Raw genomic sequence first — 12,867 nt, forward strand, 5'->3', positions numbered from 1 at the left:
TCGGATGTGCGATTTAAAAGTATTTCCATCCCAAACCGGAGTTGGTTAGCATTTTAGCCATCCATTATTAATCTAGGTTTACCTTTTGAGATTCATCAGTAATTCACGAACCGAAGTGTAATTAGCAGGCGGGGGAGTATCTGGGTGTCGGTGCTATCTTGGGATTCTGTAATCAGAATTTGCATAGATCTTTCAGTCAGACACTTACCAGTGAACTGTATAACTTTATGTAAGTGCAAGGGTACATCATCTAAGATATTTTTGTGGCCATTCACAATTTTACATCTACATTTTGTCTAGGCAGTGTGGATAATGATCCATATCGCATCCCGTCTGTAGATTTTATAACGGTCTTACGGTAAGATGGAGAAAACGCATCAGATGAAAGTGGTCGTTTTTATCATGGATTGCATCAGCACCTGCATGTCGGCTACCTTACTACCGGATCGGCTCTGTGCTTACACTAAATCAACATTGTTTATGGCTACAGCTTCCGTGCAAACATTAATACTGTTAAAGAGACACCGGTCGTCACTCAAATGAAGGTTTTCTCCTTGCCTTGCCGGTGAGCAAACCGGGTTCCTGGGTTGATATATGTCCTAAATGTCGAGGAACATCTCTGTCGATAGCGCAGAAGTTCTACTCTGGTCACGTGGGCTGCCTCTTGCAAGGAGAAGTGTAATTTGCGGGCGTCGCCAAGCTAGACATACCAAATACGAGAAAAAGCGACAAGCGTGGCACGAAAGGTAGAATGTAACGCAACTGCAGATGATATGAAATATTGGTTTAGCGTAGTTATATATATGTATATATCCACGCATTTTGTACGTGTTGCTTTGATGCGGTTGCACATTTGCATCCGTGAATGTTTGGCTTTCGGTGACGAACAGGTCTTTTGTGGAATCGTGCATGTCTATCCCCTCTCACTCTCTCCTCCAGCATGGTCTACGCATGTACAGACTTGTAGACGCATTCAAAAGTTTCTATCTCCAGTGGAGTCATTTGCGGCACAGGCGAATAGACACTCCACGCACGAGAGCATGCATTTTTATATAAAGGTGAGAGATTCTTTATGCACAGTTTCCAGGGGAGAGGCAAGCCGTTGCCAACCAGTAAGAAAGTACAGAGGACAAACATGTAGTGGTGTATTCAAGAGAGGAAGCAAAGCGACAAAGCCGTCGACGCAAATCCGGCGGAGAAATTACCAAGCGAGTGTCAACACTCTAGAAAAAGTAGTTCTTGACGGTTTGGCTTTCGTCCCCTTTCTCACGATATTTTCCTGTTGTACACGATCCCTTTTTTCGTGGCGTTTTAGCAATTCGTGTTTTTGGGCGAAACTCTTTTCCGAAAAAGACGTAAACTTCTACATTGAATGGCTTCATCTACTTTTGCTGCGGCCCTGTCGCGATGGCCCGAGTCCACTACACCAGTTGCCCTCTTTATTAGCTGACCCTTTCGATCTTTCAAAACAGGACTTCTCTCGGTCTTTTTCACCGCTTTGTTCCTCGAATGCTACACAGGGGAAACACCGCCCGATATGAGGTATATTGAACTTTCCTTGCGAACGGCAACAATGCAACGCCCGTCGTTACTGTACATATGTCCCTGTAAGTTACTCTTTACTACAACGGAGACACCACACATTTTTTCTGACTTTCTTGTGACGAAATGGCTCTCTAGCGCATGATTTCCACACATGGTCCATCCAAAATACGGTGTTCATAGATCGCCAATCCTTCACTATGGAGTCATATGTCTCTCGGCAGTTCAGCCCCATCGTGAGAAGCACAACGCGCTCGTCTCTGCTCTGACATGGAGGAGAGAACCACTTTCCAGCTTGCCCACTTCTCGTCCGCTGCTCCCAGCGAAGCTTCTTACCAACACATTTCTACTCTCAAAAAACGGTGTTTCTTTTCGGGTCCGACAACCACTGCCTTGGAAAATGCTCACGGAACAAAACTTCTCTCTTCCATTCGCAAACCACCACTATCTACAGTTATACACATATAATGCACAGGAACGTATTTACTGTACGGGTCTTTCCTGTAGAGACAACAACCATACACGTCGCACATGCACATTTGTACGTGTATGTTTCCACACCGCAACTGCGAAAATAGAGCTTTCCTAGAGTTGGATATATACGTGCACGCACCTTAACACGAACCAGCACACACGGTAACTCATAAAAACCTCTTCTTCGGTTTTCTGCTGTATACAAGCGCCTTTCTCCACTAGCCTGCTGCGGTTTCCCAACTTGTAAGGAAATGCATATTGGCGATACTGGCGAAACCGCACAAAACACAAGGCACTCTTGGTGCCGTTTGAGATCTTCCACGGTTTCGCTTGTTCGCGAATCTTTCCCGATATTCCAGAGACACAGCCGCATATGTCTTGAACGCGTGCCTGCTGTCATCGGACGCGCCTCGTCTCTCAAAACACTGCTAGTGTCAAGTTGTTCATTGATAAAAGGGAAACGCTATCTGCCTCCTACAGTCCATCCAGTCGACTAGCTTGTTCTTTGTCCTCTTTCCTCCATCGTCCTTAACCGCCTGACACGATATACCGTCTCCACACTTCCCATATCTGGTCAAGAAACACACTTGTCTGCGACAGAGTGGCCTACGCGACTCGCTTTCTGAGCCTCCATGCATTTTCCGTTTCGTTCTGAAGCGGCTAGATCACATCTACAAATGAGGCAATACAGACAAGCAATTCGTCCGATTCTCCACGGGATGAGTGGCGTTTGTCCTCCACTGAACCACATCACCTTGACGAAACCCTAACAGAAATACGAAACAAAAAAAAACTGTTGCTTCCTTTTTAGGCGACCCAGCGTAGTCCCGTTGAATCAGCACGCACACGTTGATTCACAATTCTGCCTTCACTTCTACAGCTACCGGAAAAACCAACCAAACCCCCCTCACTTCTCCCAGTGAAAATGCGCTTTGGTCAAACCCCGACTAACAGTGGACTTCGCGCAAAAGGTGATCACGACGACACGCAAGAATTTCAACATCTTCGCCAGAGAACAACTCACCTCTCCCACAGTTTGCGCAAACACGAGGAATGTGTGAGAGCTGATTTGTTCAGCGAAAAAATGGAACAGATGATTTCTAAATAAGAAGCATCCACAAACATGGTAGCGCCAGAAAGAGTCGTTTTCACGCCATTCTGTCCCGTTTTTGTGGAGGACAACCCCGGTCTCGCTCAAAAAAGCTCTTGGACACACAAAGCAGTTGCTTGTATCCTGAAAAGTCCAAGACCAACGCATCACCTTCGCCGAGCCGTTGATAAGGAGTGATTTGCGATACCGCGAGACGCCAAAAGCATGTCAAATTCCAAGTTTCCGGCCTATCGTCACCATCAAGTGTGTGTCGTTGCACGCCGCGACAGGCTCCACCTCCCCTTCACAGTAATACAGGCAGCCGTATTCTAGGCTGTCTCTGACCCTTTGACACCATTCAGCGACTTCTCTTGTCCACGTTCCGCTTCATTCTGGCGAGTCCGCAAAAGGCAAAAGACGTCTTGACCTGTTAGGGAAACACGAGAGAAGTCACGGTGAAAACTCGACGTTTCCCAGCGAGCCTACAGAAAATTCGCGAAGCTTCCACATCTGTATGTCCATCTGGTCCTTTCCGCAACGGACATCCCCTCTACCATGAGCACGCAAGGCCAGCCGGGTTCACAGACATGTTTTCTCCACCTAAACAAATGTCGCTATCAAAAAATCACTTCCATCGGCGTGCCCACATCAACTGATGAATGCGGGCAGGCGCAGATGACTAGAACGCACATGCCTCGACTTGAAGGGAAATGTGACACTCGCGGGCTCCTCACCTTGTCCCGTCTCCTGATCACTCACAAACGCCGGTTTACATATGGTTCTGTCTCTTCTCGAGACGACTCTAAAATGAAAAGACACTTCCACTTTCCGAGCGACTAAAAGAGATGCACGGTTTACACACTCAGCACGCGGACATCGCTAGTGATATTCTGCACCACTATCAACACATGCTTTGCTCTCCGTGGCACATGTTCCACGCTTTTCATCTTCTCGAGCGTCAACGGCGCGTCTGACCCTTTAACTGGACGACGAAATGCTAACTTGCGCCCTCTAGATCCATTCTTCGACACATCTGGTACACTTGAAAACGAACCTTGAACGCTGGCTTCAGACGACGAGTTCGCTCCATTCTTCTCCTTCGCTGCAGGATCCGCCACCGGTTCCGTGGAATCGCCTTTAGGTGGCTGCAGAGCATACATGAAACGCGAAGAGCGTCAACCAAAGGATGCACAGACCCCCCTTTTCTCTATTGCAGCTTTGCTTTGCCTTCAGCGTGACCGCCTGCATACCGGAGACCCTGTCATGTACTCAGCGCATCTCATAGACGTGAGAAACGAAGTAACATTTACTTGTGTGTGCCTTCACCTTTGTGTCAGTGTGTCAAATGAGCAGTTGCACAACTTACCGACTTTGAAGCCTCTCCCTTTTTCCCGTCAGCCGCATGGCCTTCTTCGGTCTTGCTTGCCAAGCCTGTGTTCTGCTTCGCATTTTTCTTATTTGCCTTTCCTCCGTTTTTCGAGCCTCCTGCGTTGCCAGAGGAGTCCGGCAAAGACGAAGGGGCATCCTTTTGACGCTGACGAGCTGTGAAGGCTGTCCAGCACGCGGCACCCTGTCTGGGTGTATCAAGCGCCAAGAAGCACCCAGTTTGCTGAGAGAGCACAGCCACCGAGAAGAAACGGACACTGGGATAACCACACAACAGATATGGGAGAAGGGACAAACACGAAAATGAAGAAAGACATAACGACGCGAACCGAGCAAACGTTGCGACACGCCACTTGTCCAGCAGTATCGAGACGCAATAGGCAGCCTCCGTTTGTTCGGCCACGCCGTGATCATTTGTCACATTCACGCCTGGAACAAGCCGGAAATGGCCACACAATGGGAGACATTTTCAAATGCATGTCACTTCACCGAAAAGTCGCGAACACAAAAACAGCGCATGACAAAGATGCACCACATGGCCACACGCGCTTCATACCATTCGCCCTCTGAAACTCCTAACTTTCAGATACATAACGAGTTACCTACCTGTACGCAATACACTGGTGTTGACTCCGACGTTTTTCTACGTGTCCGACCAAAATTAGAAGAAATATGTTTAAAAATCTGTAAGTGAAAGTACGTTTCGGTAAGCTGTTGACTTGTCCTTTGTTGGATGGGTCTGCCTTACCGGGAGATCCCGGATGTCTTGTGGAATCTCGATGCCATTAGGACATGTCGCCTCGTAGTTGCTGCAGATGTCGACCACCTCGGCAGCCGTGAAATTCCTAAAAGCTGAAGAAAACGCATGCATGCAGAAAGACGACCTCCACCCAGTGAGAGCCAACAAAACTTGCCACCTACCCTGAGCAGCGCACCACAGATGTTCCACCGTTCTCTTGCCGCAGCGCTTCCCTGATTTTTGTCCCCATGGAAACAATATCCCGCTCATGTCAAACGCGCTTCAGTTTCTCTTGAAACCGTCCTCACTCATGCCTGGCTGAGCTTTCTCACCTTTCTTGTAGCCGCACGGTTTCGTAGGTCGCGCATTCGCTGCGGCACTGAGTGAAGGGAAATCACCGCCTCCAAGGAACGGCGCCCCTGACGTACGCGGTGATGACATGGCTGACCCCACTCCTCTGGATTTACGGCAAGAGGCACCCGATCCCTGTTCCAATGAACTCCAGTTGTTTCCATGGTGATGGGACCGCGAGGATGACGAGGATCCGCCATGTCCTTCATGGTCGTCCCCGGCAGAAGAACGCGGTCCTGAGTTCAAGCACAAAACAGCACGCAAGACACAGGCCATCGAAGCCGTCTTTCGGAGGCTCGTTCTGCCCTTTGAAGAACGCACGTGACACAGCGCTGGACTCCTTAGTTTTATTTGTATGCAGACTGTGCCGCGACAGCCACCTCTCGGGGGAAAAGCGCATGCAGTATTTTAGGTGTGCATCATGCGCGCTGCTGAAAACGGTTAGACGAGCAGCGAGTCACTGTCCGCACACACGTGGACAGCCGGAAACCTGGACACTGCGTACCCCACGGAAGCGCGTTCCCCATATGCCCAGGAAGTACGCGGTGTCAATCCTTCATTATTGTTTCCTGAGCAACGCAATTCTGTTCCTTCTTACCCGCGTTCCAATCTTCGTCCTTGATTGCCTTGCCTCGGCGGCCAGTGACCAACTTCCATCCACCTGAATTGGCAGCTGCCTGAGTCTGCTGCGTCCAATTGTTCGATTGCTGCGCGGTATACTGAGTGGTCGAGGGTTTCCTGGCAGCCGCAGAGGCGCCGCCTCCACCCGCTCCTGATCCAGAGCTGCGAGAGCGACCCGCATTGCCGCCTCCCCGCCCCGTCCCTGGAAGTCCGGTCGGGCTGTCCCCGCCGCTGGGGGCCACGGCGATCGTGCCCGCGAGGGGGCCGCCCTGCGCCCAGCAGCCATACGCGGCGGTGGCTGCTGCGTTCGCGTCGTAGGCCGGGAGGTAGCCTCCGTTGTAGGAGAGCATGACGGGGTCGTAGTAGCAAGGTTGTCCGGGGACCCAGGAGCAAGGGGCTGTTTGACTTCCAGACGGGCTCACAGGCGGATAGGCTGCCGCGTCACTGGGTTTGTCGGAAGCCTTTTCGTCTCCGGAAGACTGGGCTCTAGCCTGGTCGCTATCGGCACACGCGGAAGTCTCGCCCTTCTCTTCCCTGTCTGCACCTTCGCGATCGTTTCTCATAGACGACGGAGGCGGGCTCGAACACGCTGTCTCACCCGCTACCGACGACGGCGTGGTGTCGGCAGGCGATGCGGCTCTTTCAGAGCCTGCCTCCTTCCCGTTGGCTACCACGGGCTGCGCACTCGCCGCACCCTGTGGCACTTCGCCGGCGAGGACACTCCCCGGCTGCCATCCTGGAGGAGGGACAGGAGCCCCGGCGGAGCTCCATGAGAGGTCGAAGGGTATCCACGGCCCAGATGCCATGTACGGGGCTGTGCCCCTCAAAGAGTGAGAGGAAGACGGGTGGGCTGAGTTCCGAGACGAAGACTTCCCTTCGCCACGAGCCCCAGCCTGAGGTGTCGCACCAGCAGAGGCTCCTTTCCCGCCCTTGCCACTCGCGCCCTTCTCCCGCTTGCCCGTTTGACCCAGCGCAGCAAACGGACGCAGAGCAGGAGAGCGCGTAGACCCGTCATACCCAGCTGGCCGAGAGGTTGCCACTCCGGAGGCTGCGTAGTTTCCCGGACTCATCGCCACGACCTGGTTCCGACCATATGGCGGAGCAGGCGAGGCAAAAACGGTGGCGTTGTAAGGCAGCGTGCACGGCGGATACTGAGGCACAAAACGCCCAGATTGCAACGGAAGGGAACCGGCAGACGCTCCGGACCTCTTGTGAGGATACCCTGACAAGGGATGTGCGCCGTATCGCCCCATCGCGACGCCAGATAGCGGCACCTGGCCCGGAACGAAGCCAGCGGGAACGGACCCCAGAGCAGACGTCGTGTACTGCTGAGACGACGAAACGATACGCTGCAGGGAATGAGTCGCCTTGATTCCAACTCGAATCGGCTTGTCCTGAGAAACGCACGGAATCGATATGAGGAGCAGCCACGGCGTTCAACTTGTAAATGCAGCAGGGCAAACGAAAAAACAACCGAATTTCACTCTCAATCGGGGTACAAACGTTGTACACGGCCGCGTGACTCTCATAGAGACAAGGAACACGTGAAGCCTGATCATCCAGACTTCGACTACGCAAGCAAAACGGACGCTACAATCACGGGATAATCACAGCCTGTACGGAGCTGGCGGGAGTTGTGCGATACACCGAAAATCCCCCTAGAAACTGAACATTTCCCCAGTTTTTTCCACCTACATCGATCTGTTGAGTTCGCAGCCACAGCGCCAGTTCCTGAGCAACGTTTTCGTCTTCGACGACAACAAACCACGTGTTGTTGACCTCTCTGCGAATACTGCGGACTGGCCCCACAGCTTTGGTTTCTTCCGGTTTCGGCGTGGCGTTTTCCTTGTCTTCTTTCTTCGCCTCCTTCTTCGCCTCCTTGACGCGTTCTTCCGTATTCTTCTGGAACAGCGGGGCGCTTTCAATCAATGTGCGGAGTGTCTCCTCACTTAGGTTCTCTGGGACGTCTCTGAAGACGAGTGTGTTCCGGGTTTCTGCGAGAAGGTTTCCGAGGGCAATGCACTTGACAGTGGCCTTTTTCTCAGCTTGTCCCTCTGCGTTTCCTTCCTTCGCCTTTCCCTCACCTTCCTCCTTCGCCTCCTCTTCGATCTTTGCTATCTCGACCGTCCGCTCCGACAGCGTGAGCTGCGAACGCTCCAGGGCAGCGTCGATGTCCTCAGACGAGAAGTTCCACGCGGCGACGGTCGGATGCGCGAGAAGAACGGCCACATCGAGAAGGAGGTCACCAGGCTTGATCTTCGTGGCCAAAAACCGGTCTCGCTGAAGATTTTCCTGAGTGAAGAGCGCCTCCAGCGCGGCAGGCAACTCACTCGGCTCCGGCGGCACAACCGGCGCTGGGCTCGGCGGTGGGATCGGCTGGTAAGACAGCTGGGGAACGTGCAGGTGCATCTCGTAGGCGAGGGGCAGGGGTGGAGGTGGCGGAACGTGTACGCCTCCAGGTGACGGAGGCGAAGGCGGGTGTGGAAGAGCGACTCGGTTTTTTTGACCATTGAGGTACGCAGGCGAGCCGCTGGCGCCTGCCTGGCGTCTCCCCATGCTCCGAGCCTGGCCGGCCTGCCTAGGCGACGCAGGGCTCTTGTCTCCTACCTTGCCTCCCTTGGAGCCCGACCCATTGGCCGACAGAGGGGAGGCATCCATCGCTTCCGCGCCCGGAGCCGCTGCTCGACTACTGTTTCCGCGTTTCTTCTTCCTCTTCTCGCCCGTCACCGCCGCCTGGCCGGGCTTCCCCGACGCGCCCGAAGGCGACGCACCAGCAGCCGCCTGGGTGCTCTGTGCTCCACGTTGGTCTTGCTTCCCGTCTCGACCGTCGCCGTCGCTGCCCTTCGCGTCATGCCTCTCGGGCTTCTCTCCGTCCCCGGACAGAGGGCAAGGGATATCGGAGCCATTCGAACGCGTATCGTCTTCTGCATCCATCGCGTCCACAGCTCCCCGCGGAGAACCGCCTCCGTCTTTGCGACTGGGCATTATGTCCGCCTTCAGGGACGACGTAGTCGCCCCAGACGCCGTCGTCGACAGTTCCCTCGCAGGCAGAGACGCTGAGGCGTATGAGGCTCGCGTCGTGTTGCTGTCGTCGCCGCGTCCCGCCTGATGATCCTGAGACCCCACCGCGTTCTCTACGAGCAAGATGCCGTCTTTGCCGGGCGCAGTCCCCAGGTCGCGCAGAACTGGCATCTTGGTTGGATCCATACAGCCAGAACGACGGGCCACCAACTGCAGACAACCTGAGATCAAAAGCCACGTAAAAGCCTAACAACCAGAACAAATTTTGACTGGCAGTCGCGCGACGACAAACCAGCCGCCGTTCCACACTCCAGCTTCGCCCCTACGAACACGGGATGTCCCTCCCGCGAGGCTGAGGGGAGCCACTGGCACGAGGAAACTCAAAGAGAGGACAGAACGGTGTCGTCACAGCGGAGCCAGTCTCGACGGCGAACGCCGGGAAGGGGGACGCAGAAAGCAGCTTTCAGAGACGACTCGAACTTGAAACGGCGAAGCTCGGGAAAAACCAAGTTTTCTCGGAGCCCTCTTCGCGGAGTCGAAAAGACAGTGGACGGAAGACGGCGGGAAATGAGCGAACCTCGAGGCAGACGCCGAGAAAGACTCTAAAGGCGACGAATGGAGTACCCGCGATGATGAGAGAGGTCAGCAGAACACAGCAAACTTGCGACAACGACCTTCTTTAAAACGATAGTGAGCAGAGGCAACACTGACAAGGAAGTCGTGGGAAATACTCAACGCCAGCTCTGTCATGCAGGTCGAGTTCCAGAATGCGTTATTTCTACACAGCCTTTTCTTCGAAACGACCCCGGTACACGGATATCCCAAACTTGAACGAATCGAAGGCAAATGCAGTAGTCGTAGACACGGAAAACCGAGGAGACACACCTTTAAGTTCTTGCGCTGCGTGTATCCAAAGGTAGAGCTGCCGCTCGACGGAAGCGAGAAAAGGCGGCGAATAGCGGAGAGATGTGAGGAAACGCTCGAGAGACAGCAGATAAAAGGCAAGAGCGGACGCCAGAAACAAGTCCACTCGAGACACTTTAAAGCTTTGGGGGAGGAGGAACAAGAAGCAGACAAGAGGGAACCCGCGCGTTTGACGACAGAAGAAAGCGTTTCTACTTCTGGAAAACAATGCACCGCAAAGAGGAGAGCACAACAAAGCCTATGGAGAAAAAAACAGTAAGACTTTGAGATCTCGACAAGGGTCGTTGGCCATCACGCTGTTTGATCGGAAACCAGCTTCTAAGGGGGCTCTCTGATCCAAACCGGGCAGAGACAGACGCGAAGATTGGGGCTCCTACGGTTTCGTCGAGTTCCAGGTAAGTGCACACATCTCGTGCTCTTGTGGCACAAAGGTCGAAACATAGGAAGTTCTACAGAAAGTGCCCGCCGCCTCGACAGCCGCCGGTCCCAAACGCCTTGGTTTCTTGTAAAACCGGACCAACAGAAGACGCCGAAACTAGGGGCGGCGGAGTAAAATAACAAGTGACGGGGCGAACGATCTCTTTCGCCGGTTGTGAAACGCTACCCAATCCTCGGCGACCCAGGGGCGAAACAAACGAACGGTCACGAAGGACGTGTGAAGGGCAGACACGCGAAAGGCAGGTCTTTGATCCCTGAACAGTTCACTTCCGTTGCGAGTCTGATGTGAGTCGAAGCTTTGTAGTTGGCGGTTGCTGCAGCGCACGGCCGGATCTGGAGAAAATTGCGAGGAGACAAGACTGGTCTACATCCCCCACGGGCTGTGGGTTTGCCGCACTCAAGGTGAGTGACCTGTAGACTGCGGAATCGCAAGCGGTCCTTTTTCGAGGTGAAAAAAGAGTACAGAGACCGCAAAAAAATGCAGAGATACTAAAGCAGAAAGCGATCCGCGGTCCCCTCGACAGTGGCGCGGCTGCCCTGGGGCATTTTCTGGACAGAAAGAGGAAAAAACTGGAAAGGGGTGGCAGTGAGAAAAACGGGTTTCCCACCGTCTCCCCTAGGACAGACGAGACGAATTCCGGTGCGAAAGAAAACGAAATGATGAACAGTGGAGACGGGAGTAGGCAGGGTAAGAGCGTAGAGCGAGACGCAGCGTTACTTTAGGGTGTGCCCAGTTTACTATTTTTCCATAGCCCCTTCACTCCAAGTCCCGCCCCCCCCCAACCCCCGCAGGCCTCTTTGCACAAGGGCAACTTCTAAGCGCAACAGGGGCTGGGCACAGTGCATGCGCTTTCGGGTTGTACGAAAGAGCCCATACTCGAGGCCCTCATCCTTTCCCTTGAAAAAAATGATCTGCCCCTGGAGAGCGATGTCGGTCCAGAATCGTCTCCTTTCGTTACATAGTTTTTCATTTCTTGACTCAGACTGAATAGGCAATCTCTTGACTGCCTTATATCGGATGAAGTTTGCCAGTGAAAAAGAGCGAGGGCGGGTTTTCGCGGGGGATATGTGCACGAGGACATCCTCAAAAATGCCGCTCAATAACAATAACAGCAAGCAGCCGTCGCAGTTGCAACACTGTCTGTCTCCCGCTCTACTCAAAGCGCATCCTCGCCTTCCGCTGCCCCTTTCTCGTGACAACAAATGCCTCAGGCGTTCCTCTCACATCGTACCACATCTGGATAGCCATTTGAGTGGAGTACGTGTGCAATGGCTGGTGTGCGGAAATCCGTCAACTGTTGCTAGTTGGCGCACCCGCTGATTCGGCGACCTGACGCAAAAGTAGTGATCCTGGCGGAGACGCTGATCTTTAGGTAATGCAGTGCATGCTCGATACAGTAACCGAGGCGAGATTACCGAGTTGTCTGGACGGTAAGTCCTGTCTCGTTGCGTCCGTTGGTGTACGTGACTAGGTGACACGCGGTAGGTGGCAAAAAGCGAACGTTATGACGGACGGATGGTGGGCAGACCAACTGGTGCAAGGGATATCACCTGTGTGGGCTTTATTTAGCAAGTCCAAGCTGATTCTATTACACGTGTCGCGAATCCCATGCCAAAATCTATCTTAGCGGCCCTAGTCGAGAAAGTGGCGTTCGCCATCATATCTGTCTTTATAGGGGATCCAACACACGCCCGAGAAGTAGGTGCTTTCTGCGAAACACCGTGGTGCCAACGCGAAAAAAAACCCGGTTGCAGATGGAAAACGCCGCTTAGGACGGACGGAAACACGAATTGCTACGCGAATGCCCTTATCACGGCATCGTGGGGTGTAGTTCACAAGGTGTAAACGTGAAGTTACACCGTACGTGGTGCGCTCGAACAAATGGCATACATTGAGAAGGACTGACACACTGTACTGTAGAGTTTCTCAACGCTGTCGATGTAGTAGATGCGTCAGACATTTGTTCGTTCAGCATAAGGTGAGGCTTTTTGAAATTTGCAAATCACCCACACGTAGTCACTAAGCCAAGAATACAACAAAGCACACACACAAGATGAAGAACCTATACTCACTGGAATTGGATCAGAGTATCTCCGATCATCTCATATGAAGACAAATCCACATAGCTGCTAAGATTGCTCCAAGAGATCATGCAAAATGAACATGTGCAACAATATAATATGCATCGTGCAGTGCAATACCCATACCTCTCCTTTTATCGCCGAAGACACTGAGTCACCCAGACCATGAATGACATACTTCAGGTAACACCGGTTCTTC

The 12,867-nt window shown here is 53.0% G+C and overlaps 1 protein-coding gene across 1 annotated transcript; it reads right to left on the bottom strand.

The window, feature by feature from the left end:
• Nucleotides 1–66: 66 nt before the first annotated feature.
• TGME49_244460 (hypothetical protein) lies at nt 67–11,293 on the bottom strand. The gene is made up of 8 exons (XM_018780717.1): nt 10,110–11,293; nt 7,899–9,445; nt 6,181–7,597; nt 5,564–5,818; nt 5,241–5,344; nt 4,473–4,715; nt 4,161–4,251; nt 67–3,533 (listed from the first exon to the last, which is right to left on the bottom strand). The coding sequence occupies exons 2-8, from the start codon at nt 9,408–9,410 to the stop codon at nt 3,436–3,438; spliced, it is 3,720 nt and encodes a 1,239-aa protein (XP_018637553.1). The 5' UTR covers nt 9,411–9,445; nt 10,110–11,293; the 3' UTR covers nt 67–3,435.
• Nucleotides 11,294–12,867: the final 1,574 nt, after the last annotated feature.

The sequence above is a fragment of the Toxoplasma gondii genome, chromosome VI (assembly GCF_000006565.2).
Source record: "Toxoplasma gondii ME49 chromosome VI, whole genome shotgun sequence".
In the NCBI taxonomy this organism is placed as follows: Eukaryota; Apicomplexa; class Conoidasida; order Eucoccidiorida; family Sarcocystidae; genus Toxoplasma; species Toxoplasma gondii.